Genomic DNA, 16,852 nt, shown 5'->3' with positions numbered 1-16,852 from the left:
CGATGTCTCCGCAGTAGTCTCTGTATAACAGAGCAGAACAGAGGTCGAGAATTTGGTTACCCGTGGCGGCGGCCGCATTGCAATGGCGGCGGAGTGTTAAACCCAGTCGTGTACTTATATTTAGGCGTGCCCTAAAGAAAACCAGGTAGTTAAAGTTAATCCGAAGTCCTCCATTACGACGTCCTTCGTGATTATAACTCAAGCGAAAACGCACAATGACAAGGAGACAGAACGGAACAGCGTTCTATTGTTGTGTGCGTACGCTTTAGTTACGTGTTTGATGCGCAACCAACAAGCCCAATCCTCCACTCCTGTGTCCTTTAATGCTTGCTGCCAGCTACAGAACTTAAATCTCCATCGACTGTAATAAGAGAAGCACGCGAACTACCGTAGTAGGCACATTATAGCAAACATTCTGGAATTTCAGTGAACCCATAGATAGCAGATGATATCGACCCTGCGTGCAAGAGAGCCCAAGCGTATGCGCATGTGCTGTTACACCAAAGCCATGTTTGAGTACCATGGCGAAGAAACAGTGAAGTCCGGACACAGCTTAACGTCACAGGGAACGGCGTTTAAGGGCAGCGATCACAAATCCTTACAGATCCTTAAGCTGCGACCCGACCTCGCGCCGTTTCTTCGCCGTCACAAATAACTAACGAGCTCACATTTGCATCTTGCCGCTGTTTATTTTCGAATTCGCTTACCTGCTTGAACGGGTAAACAGCGCCTAAGACGAGGACAATGAAAGATCAGCAACACATGCGCTGACGATAATAATCAGCACATGTGTTGTTGACCTTTCATTTTCCTCGTCTTAGGCGCTGTTTCCACGTTCAAATGCAACACCATGTAGGCCAACGTCGATCCATTATGTATCTGCTTGAGTTCGCTACGTCTACAACACTCTGTTAGCACAAAATAACCATCACTGATTACCCCTGCGGGAAAAGGTGGGTTTACCTTGGGAGTGAAAATGTTTCTTATGCCGTTGTTTGCGCTTTCACGGCGCTTTCCACCAGACTCTACTCCGATTTAGTTTTGTGTGGTGACTGAGCAGAATTGCTAGAAAAAAGTCACTGCCCTGTACTTCCTTTTCTTCATCATATTGGCGACTGTAGATAGGTACGACGAGGATTACGTGACGCAGTGGAATTTCGAGTCTTGGAACGAGCCGGATCACAAGGGCTACGGAAGCAACTTCACGGAACAAGGTAAATTTGTGACACCCGCTGGAGGTCATGTTGGATGTCCTGAAAGCTCGGAGGGCCCGTTATTACATAATGCGTAAAGTGAACAAACGCATATGCCTGTATACAGGGCAACTCCACTAGGTAGAAGGAAATACCCTCAATGATGCTACAATTACACGAGCACTTTTGTCATTAGAGTCAGAGCCAGCTTGCATTGAACTTTGCGAGCGCGCTCAAGGAACGAACGTGAGTGAGTATAGCTGAATTAAAGCCCAGCGTTCTCGCAAATGAAATGTAGTAGTACTCGGTCTACCCCGAGTTTGACCTGCACTGACTCAAGCACGCTCGAAAGTGTCCGTATAACAAACGGTGTCACGCGATGGTTTTTCAGGGGCGAGAATAGCTCAACAGCACCGGTGGAAGTTGTCTCGCGTAAGCCCGAGCATCGATTTCTTAGAAATCGACCGGCCCAGTAACAAACAATAAACGATGAACATGCGCATAAGTCGAGTTGATGATAGCTGTACAGCGGCATGTTGCGCTAGTTGGTGGAAGTTCATGTTGTAATACTGGGGTGACTACGCGAAGACATACGGAGAACAGAAGAAGAAAAGGACAGTACGCGCGCAGACTCACAATTGAATTTTATTAGGTGACACACACACACATATATATATATATATATATATATATATATATATATATATATATATATATATATATATATATATATATATATATATATATATATATATATATATATATATATATAATTTTTTCGTTATAACGTGAATGTAGCGTTTTCTGCTCCTTTAAAAATGGCCCGTTTGTGTGCACAGGTCCTCAGAGAGATTGAATAGATTACTAGCCATAGCCCTTTTGTTTGCCATGTAAGCCACAGGTCACAGTTTGTTCCTTGCACGTGCGGCGTTGTTTATGAATTCCCTTTCTCATGCGGCTGTGTTCATGTTGGTCAGACCGGACGCTGTATTAATATCCGTCTAAAAGAACATTTTAAGAATAAGTCATCTGACGAGCATTCCCACGTAGCAAAACATTGCCGGGATTGTGAAAAAGAGACGAAAAAGGCGTGCCTTCCGCTTCTAGAAAAAACAAAAATTTTATTCGGTCATGGGGATCGTCGTAAACGGGAGCTGTTCGAAGCATATGTTATAAAGAAGAAAGCGCGTGTATGTGTTAGCCACCCCTCCTTTGTGCTTGCTGATTGTGAGGTGCAATTTCTGGACGCAAGATTGTGACGGCAGTGATTTTGGATGGCCTATCACCATGACGACGTCATTTTGATCATTATATATATATATGTCATCTTTCACCCAATAAAATTCACTTGTGAGTCTGCGCGCGTCCTGTCCTTTCCTTCTTCGGTGAGTGAACTTGCAAAGTTCACTCTCCGGTTTGTTTAAATTACAATGTTGTCTATCTTTAACGGTAAAAAAATAAATAACCAAGCAGCAGCGCACGCCGTCAAAATGCATGGCGCCACGGAGAGTAAAGACGGCACGGGGTCAACGGTGCTTTGTTTCTTCCGTCTTTTGTGGCTTACCAAGCTTCCTCTCGCGTTAACCATACCTTTTCGTGGTATCGTAGAAGCGGAATTAATAAAATGCAGCTTGACACGATTTTTTTTTTCTTTAGCGTCCCATTAAATATGGTCGTGGTGGTGGCTGTCTTGCGTGGAATACGACGCGCAGTGTTCTGTATACGCAAGTGACTGCGCTCGCACACGCCTTTCAGGACTGTGTAACTACTACGACGCCTGCTCAGAAGGGCTGAACGAAGCCAGTCCTCTACTGAGGCTGGGCGGTCCGGCCGAGAACCTGGCGCCCCGTCACCGCTCGCCGCTGGCCTGGGCGCTGCTCGACCACTGCGAGAGGGGCGCCCGGCTGGACTTCATCTCCATCCATCAGAAGGTGCGACGGGGCACCATTTGTAGGGAGGCACGCGCCTGAAATACCTTTCGGGTTTCACGAACGAGTTAGGCGTCTGCAGCCACTGAGAAAAAAGTGAAGCAAGTGGAGAAGTGTGTTACTGTGATTATGCGTACTGCGTTATTATGTGGGCAATCGTTTAAGTGTATAGCAGTAACGTGCTGCTGTACTCTGTACGTACGCGTGTGTTAAACTAGTCATGTGGGATAAGGAACGGCCGGCACCACATCACAACCCCAACACTTGCTACAGTGTGCTCGAGTGCACCAAATTGAAAAAGGAGAGAAGAGGCTTTTTTCTTTAAATAAGACTATATATATTATTCTCGTCCACGGGATTCGAGCCCCGAACCTCGAATTGCCTGCCCGAGGAAGTAATTCTACTCACTGAGTTTAATGAGAAACTAGCAGAAGGCAATGCGAAGGCCGATCAACTGTCAACTCGAAGCACAGGATCAAACTGGAACAACATTTAGTGAAGTGTGTCGTGCGCACATCCGCGTGTTGCAGGAGTGAAAGAGGTATTCCAAAATTTCCCACCTTTCTGAAAGCTGAAATTCTTCGTGGTCCGGCAGTCGAATCCAGGATCATAATTAAGGCAACTGTACCGCGCTTGGTTCCCTGGCAGGAACGAAGTTTTTTTTTTTTCAGGCTAAAAAATATATTTATGTTCAGGCGCATTTTCTAGAAGTTTGCAGGATCACCTTGAAAAATAACGTTGAACTATGAAGCCTTGCTTTGCGAAAAACCTTCTTTCTTTTCGAGGAACGAGTTTCCGTAGCAGCCTAACGCCGTCTTCAAATGAATGGCATGGTTAATTTTCGTGAAACATCCTGCAACTCGCGGGCTTCCGCGCAACTAATTTCGTTTTCATGATTGCAAACGCGCGGAACACAGAGAGGAGGCTCTGTTTAACATTAAGCTTCGTTACTGCCTTTGTAAGTGCACGCCATATTTAAATATCGCAACTAATCTTTGTAATCTTCGTCTAGATCTGTAAACATCACCGGTGTGATTTTAGCGCTGAATTATTTATCTACTGTGTGACTAACCGTAAAAAACGCAGTGATTTGAACAGCCCTATAATGATGCGGACTAAAAGAAGGAGAACATATACGTCCTTGTAGCGCAATTTTTTTCTTCACGTATGTTAAACCAACTCGCCCACATCAAGCTTCTGCAGTGAAGTGCTTTGATTGTGACACTTCCTTAGCCAATTCGTCGCGAACATTTGATCATGAAGCATCCTTTGAGCTAGAGTAAAGATTATTACATTGACAAAGCCAAGAAACACAGGATTGTCGCAGAAAAAGAAGAAGATAGAGAGGGATAGAGATATATATAGAGAGAAAATATCGGGATAACAATTACGAAGTTGCGCAAATGATGAAGGAACTGAGCGAGAACTGTTCTAGGGCAATGCCTCCACGGGGGACATCGTGGAAGCGGAGATGGAAGCCCTGTCCAGGATCCGTGAGCGCTGCCCCAGCCTGAGCACGAAACCCTGCATCAACAAGTGAGGGTCGCAGTGTTGAGTATGTCTTGCAGTTGTAGAGGGCCATATGAAGCCACGATAGCTTGAACTTTGGGCAAAATGGCTGCCGACGAAGCGTCGTACGCGAGAGTGCGAGGCAATGCAAATGCATAAATTTGAATCGCTGCCAAAGCCAGCGGTCGTGCATCGAAGGTGAATACTCGGCCACAGGAACTGTCGAGCCGTTTTTATGCTAAGCACGCTGCAGCTAAGTTGTTATTGCTTTGAGAATCCACGAAAAAAATGTCCTCTACACGCCATGGAAGATTTCCTATAACTTTTTACATGTGATTACGCGCTTCAAGGTTAAAATGTATATAACGCGAAATAATTGACCGAAGAAACTAGAACTGTCTTCATTAAACAAATTTTTTTCTTTTTTTTGTGGGTACAGTCTATCAAGACACAAGCGCTTGCGGTACTATGCTACGGCCTATAAAGGGGGCATATATTACGGCCTGCCGGCCGTAGTGGGCCGCGCCATTTCGTTTAAAACCAACCAAGAAACTTCAGAGGTACTCTAGTTATCGCTGTTACTGTGTCGAATGAGGACGAAACTCGTCACACACACATAAAAAAAAATCTTCATATTACCACATTCTGCTCTTCACTAAAGAGCATTAAAACCAGGAATATATGGGAACAGACAAAGCTGCCTGTATCTTTAAGCGCACTCCACCGATTTCTGATTTCCACCGATTTTCTATTTCTAGCGAAGCGGATCCCATCAAGAATTGGGCCGAGCCTTTCCCGTGGCGCGCCGACGCCACATACGCGGCAATGCTTGCTCGAGTGAGTGCTCTCGACCATTATTATTAGCACGGTTCAGGCCATAATTAGCGCCAGCGCCTGAAGCAGATACCTAATAGTACCGTGGACACACGTTTCAATTTTGGAAGTGTTAGTTCTTAGATCACGTGCGTTGTGCGCTCCTTGTATGTAACACATTCACAATGGAGGCCATAAAGATGCGTAGGGCATGGCTCGTGCAATTTTTTTCATCTTCTTCCATCACTAAGTTGTCTTTTTCGCTTGTGTCTTTACTTTTCGAACCTTTGTCATTTACTCCTCGGCACTGGAATATGAAAGCACGAAACTTTGCATTTTCGTACAAGCAGCTTTTTTGCAGTACATTGTCGCCTTACAGAAAAGAAGCCTTGCAGCCTTTCTTTCTTTATTTCTTTCTTTCTTTGGCGGGGAAGTGGATGGTAGTTATTACCAATTGTAAACTGAGACTCGTTGTTATCGAAGCCCATTTCAAGAAGGCAGAGAAGTGGACGGAAAAGTGGAGGGAGGTGTAATAGAGTAAGCTAGCGGTTCCACGCAAGCGTTCAGTCGACGCGGTTAATATTGGGTTTTGTATAAGACAGTCGAAAAGTAGCGCAGCGCGAGTAGAACGAAATCGAGATAGCGTCGTAAAAACGCTTGACTGCCTTCCGAACAACTCATTCGTCTTGTAAGTCGTTTTTAGTTGCACGCAAGCCCGGACGTTCGCTTACAGGCACCGACTCTCTCTCTCCGGCGTACACGTTCAAAGGAAAACGATGATCGAAACATTAGCACTGGTATTTCAGAACCATAAAACGTAAGCCTATCGGACGAAGTCTAAGCGTCCCTGGATTTAGTCCTACAAAGCGCAAACACCATTCCACGTCGAGAAAAATTAGAACAACTCGTTCACCTTTATTTCTGGCCACGGAGAGTGCAATCGTCATCTTTATGAAAGAACAGGCGAGCGCGTGGCAAACATGTAATGCGGCGTAATGGCGAAATATGGAAAGAAAGAAGGAGAGAGCATTACCGCTCTTTTTTGCTGCATGCACTCCTTATTGCGTGTGTGTGTGTTTTTTCTTCTTCTTTCTCTGTTGGCAATACATGCGAGTGGAGAAGAGGGGAAGAATATGATAGGACGATCATGTTAGCTGTCATGCTCACGGTTTCCGAAGCTGCGACAAATAGAGTGCGTCCGTATCGAATTCACACGCAATAGTTCTTGTTCGTGGGCGTGCCACAGTGAGGATTAAGATAAAATAAGCATTTGGTACGAGGGTGCATGCACAATACCGAATGGTGTCCTGATGCTCTCCTTTTGTTTTCGCATCTCGGTGGGGCGCTGCTCAACGTGTGGCCCACGAGGCTGCCTGCCACGAGCTCGTGTGTTCTCTTTCGTAAAGACGGCGACTGTGCATTCACACACACACACAAAAAAAACAAAACAGTTTTTAAGTAAAAATAATTATAGCAGTTATTTATTTATTATTGGCTTGCTCAACAACCGACAATTGAAAACTCGCTCCAGTGGATCGAAAACGCACTTAAGTTTCCCGCCCCTAAATCACAATCTTGAGGTATCAAACTTGGCGTTGCAAAAATGATAACGTTGGGCTTTGCGCGGTTAAACACCACGTTCCTTTCCCCTTCACGAAGGTGCTATATTCGTGCGCACAACATCGAAGATCAGTAAGACTGGAATTTTAATGCAAGAGCAGTTAAAAGCTCGAAACTAGCTTAGCTACGTCCCACCGTCCGTCCTTTCCGTTACTCCGACGACGACGGCGGCCGCAGTTGTCGTCATGAGGCCACCTTCTCACCATCAGCTATACGCCCTCGCCACAGGGCGAGGAAAGAGAGAGCTGTGTCTAGAATCACCGCTGCTTTGTTCGCTCACCAAGATATCCAAGCCCCATTCGGTTGCCAAGGCAGGACAATCGCACAAAGCTTAATCCACTTCCCGCATCGGAAGAGACGACTGTGCCGCTTGTGACGAGTGTGGGAGCGAGAAAACAATCGAATATGTTCTTTGCCACTGTCCGCGCTACAGCACATAGAGGCGGTCACTCGCGACCGCGTTGGCCCGTCTCGATGGCCGGCCGCTTTCGGAGCAGACAATCCTGGGGTGCGGGCCTGTACGGTCGGTCACACCAGAAGTCGGTCAAGGCGTTGCTAAACTTTCTAAGTTCGAGCAGCCTATTAGGGAGACTTTAATACTCCCGGGCTCTCCCCAACTGTAAGGTTTCCCCACCTGTAAGCCAGGTGCCCGGCTCGAGCGGTTGACGGATGGGTGCAAATGGGAGCCGCCGCCAAACTTGTTTGTCGAGTTTTGATCGAGGGAGAGAGGGGACGCGGAGCAACTGGTGTCGCGCGAATGGTGTTTAGCTAAGAGCGGTGCAGGACGGGTCGCAGTAGGTGTGGTGACCCGGAAGCAAGCTGGCCTCTGCATAACCGCTTCATATTGAGTGCATCCGTCATGCCTTGCTGGTTGCATTTATTCCTGTAAATGCATTGTTAAACCAAGAAATTTCTCGTGATCCTTGGCGGCGACGAATATCCGCCAGCTGGAGTGAGCAGGTACGGACGGAAGGAGCCTGTGGATATTTACTCCACCACCTCCTTTCCTTTTCTTTCGCGCATTTGCTTTCTTTATCCGCTGCTCTTTCAGCCCGTCTCTAGCCCTTACCCTTTAGCCAGTGCTAGGCCAGCCTTTAGCCAGTGGTAGGTAGAAAACCATACGCTCCTCTTCTAAATCCAACTGTATTTTCACTGACAACTCACTCACTCACTCACTCACTCACTCACTCACTCACTCACTCACTCACTCACTCACTCACTCACTCACTCACTCACTCACTCACTCACTCACTCACTCACTCACTCACTCACTCACTCACTCACTCACTCACTCACTCACTCACTCACTCACTCACTCACTCACTCACTCACTCACTCACTCACTCACTCACACACACACACTCACTCAAAATGAACGAACGAATGAATGAATGAATGAAAACCTGCTCGCCCCTTTTCTTTCTGGGGCGGTGAAGCTGGTGAAATCCCACCTGGCAGAGACTGGCTCGTGCGAGTCGCTGAGCAGCGACAACGGCTTCCTCAGCTACCCGCCGCAGCCCTTCAGCCAGCGCACGCAGCTGGCACGCTTCCGCATGAACCTGACCGAGCCGCACGTGCTGTTCGTGCGCAAGCCCGTGCACGCCGTGCAGGCGCTGCTGGGAAAACTGGCCAGCCGCGCTGTCTCCGCGTCCGCCAGGGCTGAACGCCAGGACGACCACGGCGAACCGGGGCCCCAGCTGGACGTCATCGCAACGGCGTCGGGGTGAGGTGGACACTCGGGAGCGAACTTTCGCCGTCGGGCCGCGTCGGCCGAATTCTTGTGAAAACGCGTGCTCGGCCGAAACAGCTTCGCTGTTCATTGCTAGTAGGAAGCCTAGCAGCAAAGATTCCGAATATTGACGCTCGTAGTCAGCAATAAATTCAAGAAGCCCTGTGATTTAGTAAGTTGAAAAAAGAAGAAAAAAATAACTAAAAAGAGGGGTGGGTGCAGTGACCATTGCCCACCATGTGTACTACGGGGTGCCTTAGTGCCGCAGGACTTGTGCTACATGCCATAGATGTGTTTCGCTTGCGCTAGGAGGCTTACGCAGTAAATAGATCAAAAACAGGCTTTCATAAATACCGCAGCAGTCGCACCTTCTCGTCGAAATGCCGAAAAGATGATCACGCGTAGAGGAATTTGTAAAATCATTCCAGTAAATCGAAGTAACAGCGGACGATGGTGGATTACCCGCTATCGGATTTGAATCCTCGCCGTCCGAAGTTCACTCAATTGGTGACACCGCTGGCTTCCCAAGGATGGCGCCACTGTGGTGACGCGCAAAAGTACTTCTCCGGCCGGCTGTGTTGCGTACCGCGCCTCTGTTCGCACGACGCCTGCGTCCAGAGACTGTATACGAGAGCTTCATGTATAATTTGTAGTGATCTCTCATGCTATTATTATTATTATTATTATTATCGTTTCAAAAAACGAGGCTTGCGTCAACTGTAACTGGTATGACAAAGCGCAGAAGTTGTGCATGGTTAAACTTGAGCTGAAATACCATGGTTCGGTAACTTGAGGTTTCTATGCAATTTTATGTCGTTCATTTCACTGCGATAGATTCTTACGAAGCGGGGGTATTGAGAGTATTACTTGTACTTACTAATTGAAGTAAAGAAATTATGCATTAATGGAATTGAAAGTGAATGAATAAACAACTTGCCATATATATATATATATATATATATATATATATATATATAAATATATTGTGGTTTTGTAAACCGCATATGTGAAAGCATCTCAAGCGGACAAGATTTATAAGTGAGTTTACAGCTTACGTGGAATTGTTACAGTGGTTCCGAGGGTGTAGCAAAAGTCCTCACAAATTAACGGCATGTTACAGAGCGGCGTGTAATACGTACGCTACCTTTGTATATTATAGATCTATTATTAAGTGCAGTTTACAGAATTCCGATATCGTTTTCTTATTGCCGAGTTAGAAAGTTGTAAACTTGGTACTTAATTTTCTTATAATTTTGCAATTTTAGGGTATTTTAATGCGAAAGATTGGCGGCATAAATCAATTGGAAATTCCCTCCCTATTTATGGACTTTTTACGTTTTCCTGTAAAGGCAACGAACCTTATCAACATCGGTGGTTGCCGAAAAATACAATTTCTTCGTTAAATAAAGTTCGTTGTCTGTCTGTCTGTCTGTCTGTCTGTCTTCGTTCCCATACATATAAATAGGAGCTCCCGATCTAAATTTTCCATTTAGGGTGGAGATGGTCCATGTAATGCAGCAGCATTCAATCGACGATATGGCTCACCCCTTTCGCAACGGCACCAATCAGCCTTACTGTCGAGGTGCCTACTTCTCGGGAAGCCCATCCGTTCATTACAACTTCGAATTGAAATGATGAAGCAGTTTTCATAGCCTCAGTTGGAGTGGCTAGGTTGCTAGCGGTTGCTTAGTAGAGCCGAGCTTGTGCTGCTTTAAAGAGGAAAACCGAAGTACCTTGTACAGCACGATGTTTCGAACCACCTTTTTAAGTGAAATCAAAACTCTTCCCTCTGTCAATCCACGAAAGCACCTGTGCATAAAGAAGACACCACAAGCCTCCTATGAACGTGCTTGATTTAGAACACCTCAGTGAATTACTATAATTTCAGTGTGTCGCGCGGAAGTATGAGGCTTCAATTTTTTGGTTGGGTGTTGGTGCCATGTTTAGCCTAAAAGTTTGGGTATAGGTGCAATGTCAGATTTGCAAAACGAACCTGTCATAACCGTTTCTGAATAATAAAAATCCGTATATCACTGAGCAGAGTTGAACGTGAGGCATTAAAATGGATTACGTACTGGACACTGCCTTTCCGTATACTGACAGCAGCTGACAGTCTCGACTCGTTTCGCTTACTTACTGCTTCTAAGGGCCGGCGTCAAACAACTTTCTTTTGGTATGCAGTTCACAGCGCAAATGACACCGGTCTAACCTCGATTTCAGTGGTAGTTCAGTCCTCATCCTACTGCCGGACGTTTCCATGGATGTACATTTTTCGCAACGAAGCAAGTTAAAATGGGTTAAAATCAAAGTAAATGTCGTAGAAGTTATATGTAGCAAGCATTTCTTACGTGGTTCTTGCACTGCAGCAAATATTATTCTGGTCTTTTAGTCAGATATTACATCCTATTCACGTTTATGCTTTGGCTATCCACCTGAACTGTCACTTTAGGTTTTGAAAACGCGCATGAAAACTTGCAACCCGCTAGACGAGCTCCATCAGTCGGCACTCTAGACGCTGCCTTAAAGAAATAGATTGTTTAGCCGCTTTTTATAGATTTTACATACGGAATCAACTAAAGAGAGTTTAGAGAGTTTTAGAATAGGAGCCCCGAACGTTTTGAGGCCCCAAAGAAATGGCGTCGAAGCCACTGCGCATGCGCGAGACGCAAACTGTGTTTGGGTTTTGCGTTGGGAACGCTATTTCACCGATTCAGCGGGAGCCCAAATAGCGGCCCCAAAAGCTTTGCGTCAGCAAACATGGCGGCACCCATCGAAGCGACGGCTCTAACCTATAGCACCAAACTGGGTTCAACTCGTGTTAGCGCGTGAAGTTCGCAAGCTAGGAGAAGTGACTGCAGTTATCGCTTTCTCTTAACTAGCGTGTGTTATGAAGATTGATTTATTAGACGCCGCTGCTTCCGAATTCAATTGTGGATATTATGGCTCGTAGGCTTAACACGGCTAAACTTGGCTGGTGAAGGTACGTCAAGTTGGTTTGCTCAAAACTAAGCGCAACTAATTTTTTGATGCTTACAGAATGACCTCCAAATTGTAACTAAACGCAAATACACGCAAGTCAAAATTACTATTCCTATCATAAAATGGCATATTTTATTTAATTATTTCTAATAGCTTTTCTTTGACGCCGTAGTGGCGCTGTCAGCGCAAGACGCTATCCACAAACGCAAAGCCCTATACATAGTATGCACGTACGTCATTCAAGGATACTCCGCGACTTCCGGTTTACGGCGGCGCCATGTTGGGGAACCTATAGGCCTATGCGCGCGCCTGTTGATAAGGTTCCCCAAGATGGCGGAAGGTAGCGGAAGCAGACGACAGCAGCGGATGTGACGTCACATGCATACCATGTATTCTATAACTCTTCACTCCTGCGTGCCCCAACGCTAACACCCGCAAAGCTCTTTGGGGCCCCAAACTATTGGGGCCCCTATTCTAAAGCTCTCTATTTACCTGCATAGACCTTCCACTAATCATAACGACTGCTTGTGTATCAAGATAATAGATATCAGGATACGATCGGATGAAAAGAGGAAAGCCTGCTCACGGCATCCTAATTGTTTAGACCAAGGGGCTTGAACATTGGTCGGAAGTAGTCGGAGGAGAGAGAAAAGCCAGTGCGCTGCTATTTGAGCCTTCAGAAGTTGCCGTTCCCCTTACAAAAATCGGTTTGACCTTTCAGTCACTCATGAGTCACCTATCAGTCACCCATGTCACCTATCTGTAGACTCGACCTTTCTGTAGACTAAGTCTGCAGAATGTCTGCAGACAGCGTGCGGACTGCAAGTAGACTTGTCTGTAATATGCGTGCCCAGTGAGTGTGTGTGTAAATATGTATATGTATCTATATATACATACATATTCTGAACCATGACATATTTTATAATTACGGTTGAATAGTTTTGACCTTTCAGTCACCCATGAGTCACCCACCAGTCACCTCCACGTAGACCTAGTCTGCAGAATGTCTGCAGACACCGTGCGGACTGCAAGTAGACTTGTCTGTAATATGCGTGCCCAGCGAGTGTGTGTGTGTGTGTAGATGTATATCTATATATAAACGCATATATATACATATTCTGAACCATGACACATTTTATAATTACGGTTCAATAGGTCTGACCTTTCAGTCACCCATGAGTCACCCACCAGTCACCTCCACGTAGACCTAGTCTGCAGAATGTCTGCAGACACCGTGCGGACTGCAAGTAGACTTGTCTGTAATATGCGTGCCCACCGAGTGTGTGTGTGTGTGTAGATGTATATCTATATATAAACGCATATATATACATATTCTGAACCATGACACATTTTATAATTACGGTTCAATAGGTCTGACCTTTCAGTCACCCATGAGTCACCCACCAGTCACCTCCATGTAGAGCTAGTCTACAGATTGTCTGCATATTGTCTGCAGACACTGTGTGGACGGCAAGTAGGTAGACTTGTATGTAATATGCATGCCATATATATATATATATATATATATATTTTACATGACACATTTTATCATTGCGCTCTGTTTTGCCATTTTAACATTTTCAAAACTTTGTCACTGATTGCTACAAGAACAGTCTGATAATGACAGTTATATAAATCAATTATTTAATACTAATTGAAATAAGGTAATTGTTACATAACGTACATTAAATGCAGCAGTTATACTATGGCTCGAACCGCAGCCTGAATTTAAGGACCTATCTACCGCGCGACGCCGACACCATCCATCCGACCACCGACTGCGTGGTTGCTTTCGGCGCCGGCCCCCAGGAGGCGCTGGCCGCGAGCACCGGTAAAATTGCGGGTGAGATTATTTTCCCGTCTTCACCTGGTCACCGACATGTCACGGCGTGCACGCGTGCACGCCATGTGCACGCCGCATTGACGGCGACCGATGAGGTAGTGCACATGCCGTGCCGAGAGGAATTGTGGCGATTTTTGTGTGTATTAATGATCCAAAACCCCTGTGACTGCATAACGTAGCTCTCAGTGTCTTTCGTGTGGTGTGCCGATGCCAATTATTGTAGTTATGACCCGGTCGCGCTTTCTTTGTTACCGGCTCATGAAAAGCCGATGGTACTCTCGCAGCGCTCGCATTCCATCACAGTGCGCGGAAGAATTTTTTGGACGTTGTGCTATCACGTGCTGTAGTTCATCTGCAATTCTACGCTGTTGACGCCGGAGGCACCGTGCACAGACTGTCCTTCCTGCGGTACCTGTGCGATGCGGCAGCAGCTGTCACGGAGACTCGTTTACCGAGCACGCCTAGAAAGGTAAGTCCGGCGCGTACGCGCATTCTTGTGGTGCGTGAAGTGTGCATTTCTGTACGGATAACAAGATGATTAGTAACGTGACAAAAATGATCGTGCTTTTCGAATGTTCGTTCTTGTCGCAGGGCGCATTTAGCGAACAGTTTGATGAAAATTGCCCTAAAACGTGATGTTGCCAAAATCTATCGATTATTTGCTTTCTGCTGTGAAGTTTCCTTGCGCCGGGGACTGTTTGATTTGAATAGTCGCAAAAATTCAAGCAGGGGAAGTTAATATTTCTGTACGTAATTTTTCAGCGAGAAATCGCATAGCCATTTCTAGAGGTACGTCGATTTGTCGTGATCACAGCTAACGGCTGCGCGAGATGGCACCCGATTCCTGTGTACGACGCATGGCCAGATTTTAGCTTGTATGCAAGTTCTTTTATTTATATAGTGTCTTGGAGACAGCCTGTATTTCTTGCGTTGGGTGTCATGTGTTTTCGTGTATTTGTAAATGGTTCCGAGATTTCAACAACAGTATCTATCTTTAATGGAAAAAATTGTTTTCTCACCTGAAAAAGAGGGAGTCTGTTCTTTTTCAATGCATCGTCCTTTGGGGCAGGGCTTTGTTGCACCGCATAAATAAATTAGGTTTTCGAACGCTTATCATGTGTTAACGAGTTTTCTGCTTGTGCAATTCGCATTTGACTTGGTACAGGTGCGTTTGTGTGAAGTTTTTTATAGTAGATTCATGTTTGCTCCAGTTCCATTTACATATTAACTGCCTGTAATGTAATAATCGGGTATTTGTGCAACCATGCAGCTTCATGTAGCTGTTTGTACGAGGCGTTTCACAATGTCACAAGTTTACAGTCTCAGCAGGGCTTACAGTAAACTGAACATTTCTTCTTGTTTAGGGATGTCACGATTTTGTGAGCCAGAGGAATCTACACCACTTGGGAGCCTGCGGCACTTCTGCAGGCTGAACAGCGCGTCAAAGCATCTGATTTGCATGCTGCGACAAGGTGTGTGCAAGACGGTCACTGCCACACACATGAGATGTCGGTACTCACTACTTCATTCCTTGGAAGCGATATTCTTGGTCCCAACCAAGCAGCCCGGAAGAAATCGGAGACAAATAAAATGTGCAAAGAATACTATTGCGTCTGTTATTTTATTGCATGCATGCATGCCAGTTCCCCATAGTGGGGCTACAGAAATTCTCTCTAATGTCTGCCTAAATGCTGTAATCCTGTGACCACAATCTCGACAGACTTTCTGCAGAAATGCTGTATCCTGCAGCTACACAGATTGAGCAGACTTTCTGCAGAAAGGGTGTACCGATTGGGCGCTGGGAGGTGACAGGGGGGTGACAGAAAGTCTGTCACCTGTCTTCAGATATTCTGCATCCCGGGTGACTCGGGGTATGCAGAATTCCTGCAGAAAGGGTGTACCAATTGGGCGCTGGGAGGTGACAGGGGGTGACAGAAAGTCTGTCACCTGTCTTCAGATATTCTGCATCCCGGGTGACTCGGGGTATGCAGAATTTCTGCAGCAAGTCTGCAATGATTTTTGTAAGGGTCAGTTTGTGAAACACCTCGAATAACGAGGCGCCTACTTGCATATATAGACGCCAATATTCTATTAAAAAAGCAAAATTTAGATTACAACGACGATCGTGATGTCAGTTTCCGCTCTGTGCCCTTTCAAATGCTGCGCTAAGTTGTCATTTCACTGTGTCCGTCTCGCTGGCGTACTGGTGGTTTGCGCAAGAGACCACGCGCGTCACCGGTAAATCGGGTATCAAATGACGCTTGTTTACGTGTCACAGTGGCTTTGCACGACCCGCCGCGGCAGCACCGTGGCTATGCCGTTGCGCTGCTGATCATGACGTCGCGGGTTCGATCGAGGCCGCGGCGGCCGCGTCCCGATGTGGCCGGAATGCAAAAAACGCTCATGTGCCGTGCATTGGGTGCAAGTTTAAGAACCCCCAGTATACCCCGTGCAAATCGTGGTTTTGGCACGGAAAACCCCAGAATTAATCTTTTTTTTTTTTAAATGGCTTTGCACACTGCGTTCACTGAGCACGGTTTCTGGTGCCATGCGCAGTCCTTGTCAAAAGTTGCGAAGCCAATCCACGAGATGCGTTCTCGCTCGCTTCCAGCACGAATCCTGTAGCACGCCAGGCGTTTGCGAAGCTCGGGAGAACGAGTCACCCCCAATCTCTCGGGCTTTGGAGAAAGGAAACCTTTAAACGCGCCCTAATACACTGCCAGACCAATGCTCCACCCTCCTCTTTCCCAATCGCGTGCGCAATGGCTCCGGAACATTTAACAAAGACAGCACGATTGAATGTCACTTGATCGTACCAATTCGGCGATGTGGGCAAAAGCAGAGCAACAAATAAATGTTTACTTATCCTTCTGCAACACAAATTGTACTAAGGAGTTTCTTGAACTATTTTACTAATGTGCGGGAACCGTACAGTGGTCATATGTGGTTCTACGGAGGTCCGAACACTCGGCAGCGGACATCTTATGCTGCGCATTCAAACCCTCGCCGGGCGTCAGAGTTAAATGCCTTTGGCGTCGGTGTGCATGGCTGACAGCATTGAAATCCCAAGTAAGGTACGAACCTGGGATCGCTCTCAAGTCGCGCGTTTACTTATTTCCCGTGAATAAAATGACTCACAGCATGCAAATTTCCGCAAATGTTATGTTTGGATCTATTTTTGTTTTCCGTGGTATTGCATGGTCCATTACTGGCCCGAGAAGCTGTTTTCTTTTCTCTT

At 46.1% G+C, this 16,852-nt stretch overlaps 1 protein-coding gene and 1 long non-coding RNA gene across 3 annotated transcripts in view; both read left to right on the top strand.

Moving 5' to 3' along the window:
* Idua (alpha-L-iduronidase) overlaps positions 1-16,852 on the top strand; it is a 355,977-nt gene that overhangs the window by 23,008 nt on the left and 316,117 nt on the right. For both annotated transcript variants that reach the window (XM_050193130.3, XM_055061477.2), the window contains 5 exons: positions 1,122-1,214; positions 2,949-3,124; positions 4,557-4,657; positions 5,389-5,467; positions 8,500-8,786. In XM_050193130.3, coding sequence (XP_050049087.1) covers positions 1,122-1,214; positions 2,949-3,124; positions 4,557-4,657; positions 5,389-5,467; positions 8,500-8,786 — 736 coding nt within the window. The remainder of the gene's footprint in view (positions 1-1,121; positions 1,215-2,948; positions 3,125-4,556; positions 4,658-5,388; positions 5,468-8,499; positions 8,787-16,852) is intronic.
* LOC126545330 (uncharacterized) lies at positions 13,653-15,218 on the top strand. The gene is made up of 2 exons (XR_007602346.2): positions 13,653-14,083; positions 14,979-15,218. It is a non-coding gene; the product is annotated as an uncharacterized lncRNA (long non-coding RNA).

The sequence above is a fragment of the Dermacentor andersoni genome, chromosome 1, assembly GCF_023375885.2.
Source record: "Dermacentor andersoni chromosome 1, qqDerAnde1_hic_scaffold, whole genome shotgun sequence".
Classification (NCBI taxonomy): domain Eukaryota; kingdom Metazoa; phylum Arthropoda; class Arachnida; order Ixodida; family Ixodidae; genus Dermacentor; species Dermacentor andersoni.
The sequence above is the reverse complement of the archived record's forward strand: the minus strand, read 5'-3'. Positions and strand labels throughout refer to the sequence as shown.